The sequence below is a fragment of the Hyperoodon ampullatus genome (assembly GCF_949752795.1).
Source record: "Hyperoodon ampullatus genome assembly, chromosome: 11".
In the NCBI taxonomy this organism is placed as follows: domain Eukaryota; kingdom Metazoa; phylum Chordata; class Mammalia; order Artiodactyla; family Ziphiidae; genus Hyperoodon; species Hyperoodon ampullatus.
This window is the reverse complement of record NC_136924.1, coordinates 33,506,721-33,512,720: the sequence shown is the minus strand read 5'-3', so window position 1 is coordinate 33,512,720 and position 6,000 is coordinate 33,506,721. Positions and strand designations below refer to the sequence as shown.

Sequence of the window (6,000 nt, the reverse complement as noted above, 5' to 3'; positions counted from 1 at the left end):
TCCAGGACAATCCCTCGACCGCGCCGTAAATTCCCGAGCTCCCCCGATCTCTTCCCGGCCTCCCTCGGGCGCCCGGAGCGGAGGCGGCGGAGATTGCCGAGGGGCGCTGGCCCCGCCCCCTCGGCGGGCTCGGCTGCCGCCCCCCTCCCCCGCCGCCCCGGCCTCCCGCGCGGGCTGGAGTGCCAGATCCCGGGCCCTCCCTCCTTCTTTCTCTCTCCCCGCCTTCCCGGGGCTGCCACAGTGGCGGGTCGGAGGATCCCAGCCAGTCAGCTCGTTCCGGCCTCGAGCCCCACCTCACGCCAAATAAACACCCCTCCCCACGCCTAGGGAGCCCGGACCGCCCCCTTCCTCCCTCGGCCCGGCGTGTGGCGAGGGCCAGTGTGAGGGAACGAGCGCGGGCCGGCGGGCTAGCTCCGTGAGTCCGCGAGGCGGGGCGCGCGGCGGGCCGGGCCGGGCCGGAGGTCGTGTGTGCGCGTAGGGGCGCGAACGAGTGTCTGTCGCGACCCGCCGGCTGCCCCGAGCCGGGAAGCCGGCCTGCCAGCGACCAGCGGCGACCGCCCGCCACTGGCGAGGGGGCGGCGGGCCCGCGCGCGCACGCACGTACGCTCGCGTGGGCGGGGGCAGGCGCGTGCCCGCCTGTCGCGACAGTCGGGGCCGAGGCCCAGGGGGAGGTGGCCTGTGGAGGGTCGCCGGGCTCCCGGAGGCGAGGGGGGCGCGGGCGGATGGCGGAAGGCGCCCAGCCGCAGCAGCCGCCTCAGCTCGGGCCCGGCGCCGCTGCCCGGGGGATGAAGCGGGAGTCGGAGCTGGAGCTGCCGGTGCCCGGAGGGGGAGGAGACGGAGCCGAACCCGGCCTGAGCAAGCGGCCGCGCACCGAGGAGGCGGCGGCCGACGGCGGCGGGATGCAGGTGACCGTGCGGGGCGGGTGCCCAGTTACCGCGGGGGTGCGGCGCGGGGGCCGCGGGGCGGCTCGGGGCTCCCGGGCTTGGAGCGGGGAGGACTGCCCGGGGTCCCGGCTTGGAGGTGGGAGGGGGCCGGTCGGGGCCTGCTTGGAAGGTGGGGCGAGCCCCGGCTTGGAGGCGAAGGGTGCAGGTGGAGCCTGGTGTGCCCCGGAGGGTCCTGATCCCTGAGGGGACGGGGGGCCACGTCGCATGAATAGGTGTTGGGAGGAAATTGATCGTGTTTGAGATGGATTCCATTTCTTCAAACCCTTCCTTAGTTCCTTGGGGTGGGGTGGAAGCCGAGAGATCCTGGGTCTGTTGTCCGGAGAGCCGGGGACCCAGTCAAGGACGGGGAGAGAGAGTGGTGGGAAACCTTCCCAAAAGAGGGAGTGCCTTTTTGTCAGCCCTCGACACACAACTGGGATGGAGAAGGGGAGCGACATTGAAAGGAGAGGAGTGAAAAGCGAGAAACCTCCTCGAGAGCCCAAAGGGGATGTGGCTTAGATTGTGGGTTAAATCAGTTCCACAAGGAGTGTGAGAAGTACGAGGAGTTGGGTAGTGTTAGGGGACGCCGTGGTGCTCGAGCTCATTAACTTTGTGGAGCTACTGAGTCTGGCGACACAGGACCTGGCCCTCCTGTACTTTGCCAGTTGCATCTTACATAGCTGGGGCACCGACTAGTTCTTTAATGTCCTGGGGAATAAAAGAAAACTTATAGGGCTGTTAGAAGACTGGATTCTGAGTTGTGGACTCAAGGAGAAACTGGTTGATTTGGATAGGGACTGGCAAATGTCGTGACGATGTCAGTTGACTAAGTAATTGGAGGAGGATCGTGAAACCTTCCCAGGTTTTAGGATTTGGTCTCTGTTCAGAACATACTTACTATGCAACGGTGAGGCTTACCTACCAGCAATCGTTTAGACTTCTGCCTAATTCTCTTAGAATCACATAATGTTAGAGATAGAAGGGACCAGAGACATCATCTTTGACTGGAGTTCTTAACCTGGATAGACTTGGAAGATTCTTATACAAAATAGTACTCTTTGGTGGGAGAAAGTCAACAGTTTTCATCTTTTTTTATTCAAGTCCCAAAATGTTTTAACTATCTCATTGTACAGATGGTGAATCAAAAATCCAGAGCAGACTAGTGACTTGCCTAGGGCCACTCACTTAGCTGGTAGTAAAACTAGAGCTAGAAGCCTAGTCTTCTAATTCCTATTCCTGTGCTCTCTCCATTACAGCACTCTTGGAAATCTCTGCAGTGCTAAAAGACTTCCTGTGCTCTTCTCTTTCTGCTTTTCAAGGCTCTGTCTGACTTCCTGTGTTAGAGACGGAGCTGTATTTAAGCCTGGCATGTTTGCTGTGTGCTTCTTGGTCTCCCTTGCAGAGGCCACTCTATTACTTGTGTTGACTTGGGTAAAGTGACCCTCTTGGTGTTTATTTTTGAATTCTTTTGTTTCGTTTGCCTCCTTTTGTTCTCCATTTGAACTCCCTCAGGCAGAGGGCTTGTGAGAAGTAAAAGCTTGGGCCATGGAGAAAATATAGAGGAATATGGGGAGACTTAAGGTGAGGTGAGTTAACACTGGATGATGAGGAGAGAAGATTGGATGTGGGTGCTGGTGAGCATGTTCTGCTTGGTGTGTGCATATATCTGTCTGTATTCATTTATCGTTTCTGTCAATCATGGTTAATAGTGAGACTCCCACTGCCTTCCCCACCTTTCCTCCGGGGGCCCATTATTTGCTGGTTGCCTTCAAATTGGCCAAGGATAGTAGTATTTGGAAATGGAGCAGTGTATAGGGACTTTGGAGTATGCAGAGGAAGCAGTGGATTAGGTCCTTTGGGTACAGATGGGCAACTTAGAACTATCCCACGGAGAATCCTTTTTTCACTCTGTGTACTTGTGGATCTTTATTTATTTTTCACTTTATGCATTCTCATTGTTGTAGTTCCAATACACCATGTGACACAGGTATTCAAATCATCATTGATTTAGCCCCCTACCTTCAACTACCTGTACGGTTCTGGGAAAATCCCTTCTTTGGGGGCCTCTGTTTCCTTAGTTGTAAAATACAGTGTTGGTACAGGATGATTTCTAAGTTATCTCTAAAAAATATGTCAAGTTCCCAGATCTTAAGGTACTTGGTGTCTGCAATCGAGGTGGGGAGCCAAAATGGGAGAAAAGTTAAAAAAGAAAACAGTGCACGTGTGTGGGTACGTATATGTATGTGTATCATACATAGGTATGTATGCATATCATATATATATATATATATATATATATATATGAATTTTTTTGGTAAGTTCCAGAGGAACGGGAGTAGAGATACCACAGGGTAGATGTGTGTCGCAAGGCATTGCAAAATTTAGAACCAAAGCATGCAGAGGATTTGTGCCACTGGGGCCAGAAGAAAGAGATGGTCATTCTTGCCAAAATGGTCAAGGAAGGTTTTATGGGGAGGTTGAAATTTGAGGTATAATTGGGAGTAAAGGAAAAATAATGTTCATGAAACGATAAAATTTAAGCCTAGGTCACCTACATCTCTGGGACCTTCCTATTATTCTGATAAGAATGATAGGATATTTAATACTCATTTAACTGATGTTTATTGAACAGCTGCTAAGTGCCAGGCCCTGTTTTAGAGCCTAGGAAATATGGTTGTAAACAAAACAAAGACTCCGCTCTCATGGAACTAATATTCTAATTGAAAGAGACAGACAGTAAAGAAATCAACTATTATTTGGTGGTCTTAAGTGCTAAGAAGAAAAATAAAACAGGGGAAGGGGTAGCGAGTGGTGAGGAGGATGGTTAGGGAAGGCCTCTCTGATAGGTGACCTTTGGATGACCTGAGGGAATGGGCTGTTCAGATATTTGAGGGAAGAGTGTTCAGGCAGCGGAACTGTGGGTACAGAGGCATTGACAGAGGAGTGCGCTTGATATGTTTGAGAACAAGAAACGGTGTAGCTGGAGGAGAACGAGCAGGGGCGAGGCAGTTTTAGGAAATGATATCAGCGGTGTAGACATGCCTATAGGCCCATGTAAACATACATGTAAAAAATCTAGAGTAACTTGCTTTTTGATATACGGGTTTGTCTTAAAGCACGTTTTTTTCTTATATCTTAACACAAATGGAGTTTCTTGGAGGTCATAGCTCTTCTGGGAAGCCTTCCCTGACAGCTTAGTCCACACCAGTCAAACCCTCCTCTTGCCTCCTGTTGTGTTGATGCTTAATTATGCATCATCTTGTACTGTCCCTTCATTGTTTTATTCTTGTTTCCCTAGTGATGCTGTAAGCTTCTAGAAGACAGGAACTATATTTTCTTCGTATTTATCCTTTGTAATACCTCACAGTTTTGGGTACATAGTAAGTGCTCAATGCCTGTTAGGTTGAAGTTGAAATTTTACCTTTTTCAAATAATTAAGGGATAGAAAAAAATCATGAAATTTAGGGGTGAAAGTACTTTCAGGAAATTCCCCAATCTTTTGAGTGTCAAAGGATTAACCTTTTTTTTTTTTTTTTTTTTTTTTTACAGAAGTTAATTTCCCAAGACTACAGACTAAATGGAGCTACGGCTCTAAGCTTCAGATTCTAACCCTGTTGAGTTACAGCCACTGAACTTTTGGGATAAATCATTACTTCCCAAAGTGGAGCACCAGGGACATGAGAGAGTCTGTGGTGCTTCTGTTATAATCCTTATGCTAAGAAGGAACCCTAGAGAGGAGAGGAAGGGTCACTCCTTTTCAAGGCCAGTATCCAGAAGCTTTATGTGGATGGCAGAGGAGTTCACACAGCCCTGGAAACAGTTTAGAATTAGAGAACCCTGAACTGTAGAGTAGGAGGGAAGAGACAAATTCAACCTGAAAAGTGAAACACAGCTTGAGAGATGTAGTTAGTTGTTAAAGAAGGTATTTGGAAATATTGTACTCTAACCTGGTAGAAAGTTAAGTGAGTTATATATATAGATATTAGAGGTTTGTTTCACTTTAAGCAAGTCTGATATATGTGAAAAATTTGGGCTTTATTAAACATACCAGGGAATAAATTCTTTTGTTCAGCTCTTCTAGTGAATATAAACAATTTGATGAGCAAAAATTCAATTTTTGTGCAACTTTCTAGGAACTTAGCTGCTTCATAAGGCAAGGTGCACCTTAATTATTATTTATAGCTTTCAGCAAAATTCTTTATGGTAGTGAAATGTTGGAATGTGACTATTACATGGCTAACTAACTGCTTCTGACCATAGAGTCATAAATCCATTGTAGCTAAGTGAGTTCAGAAGTTGGTCATGTTAGTGGTGAATCAACCACTAGTAGCAGGAAGACTTTCTGGTCTCAGGGAAGGGCTTCCAGGTACCCTGTAACTGCTCTGTAGATACTGTATTTCTTGAAGTACTTTATCTTCCCATTTGCTTGGTTCTGGGTGTCTTTCCTCCTAGGTGGATGTCTCTTTGGACTTCGAGTGTTTGGTGCTGAAACTGAACGTGGTGCTACCATTTGAGTAGAGTTATAAAAACGATGTGCTTTCCTTCCAAGTGATTTTTTGAACTATATCTCACTAAAGTTATTGAATTTTTCATTTCTACAGGTCTTAATCTGCTTAGGCACCCTAACAGAATACCATAGACTGGGTGGCTTAAACAACAGAAATTTGTTTCTCACAGTTCTGGAGGCTGGAAGTCCAAGATCAAGGTGCTGGCAGATTTGGTGTCTGGTGAGGGCTCTCTTCCTGGCTTGCAGCCAGCTACCTTCTTGCTCTGTGCTCACATGGCCTTTTCCCCATGTATGCTAGTGGACACACACACACAGAGGTCTCTTCCTCTTCTTATAAGGGTCCTAATCCCAACATGGGGGTCCTACCCTCATGACCTAATCACCTCTCAACAGCCCCACCTCCAAATGCCATCATACTGTGGGCTAGGGCTTCAAGATATTAGTTTGGGAGGGGACACACACATTCATCCCATAATACTACCAGAGTGGTAAATATTGTAGTTGGAGAAATTGAGGTACAGTCATGTAAAAATGACTAATTTCTTTCAAGCCTCACAAGGAAGCTTGTGA

The 6,000-nt window shown here is 48.6% G+C and overlaps 1 protein-coding gene across 10 annotated transcripts in view; it reads left to right on the top strand.

The window, feature by feature from the left end:
- Positions 1-586: 586 nt before the first annotated feature.
- Positions 587-6,000, top strand: part of RBFOX2 (RNA binding fox-1 homolog 2) — a gene marked incomplete at its 5' end in the record, with an annotated part of 259,263 nt that continues 253,849 nt past the window's right edge. For all 10 annotated transcript variants that reach the window (XM_079715800.1, XM_079715779.1, XM_079715798.1 and 7 more), the window contains one exon: positions 587-905. In XM_079715800.1, coding sequence (XP_079571926.1) covers positions 723-905 — 183 coding nt within the window. The remainder of the gene's footprint in view (positions 906-6,000) is intronic.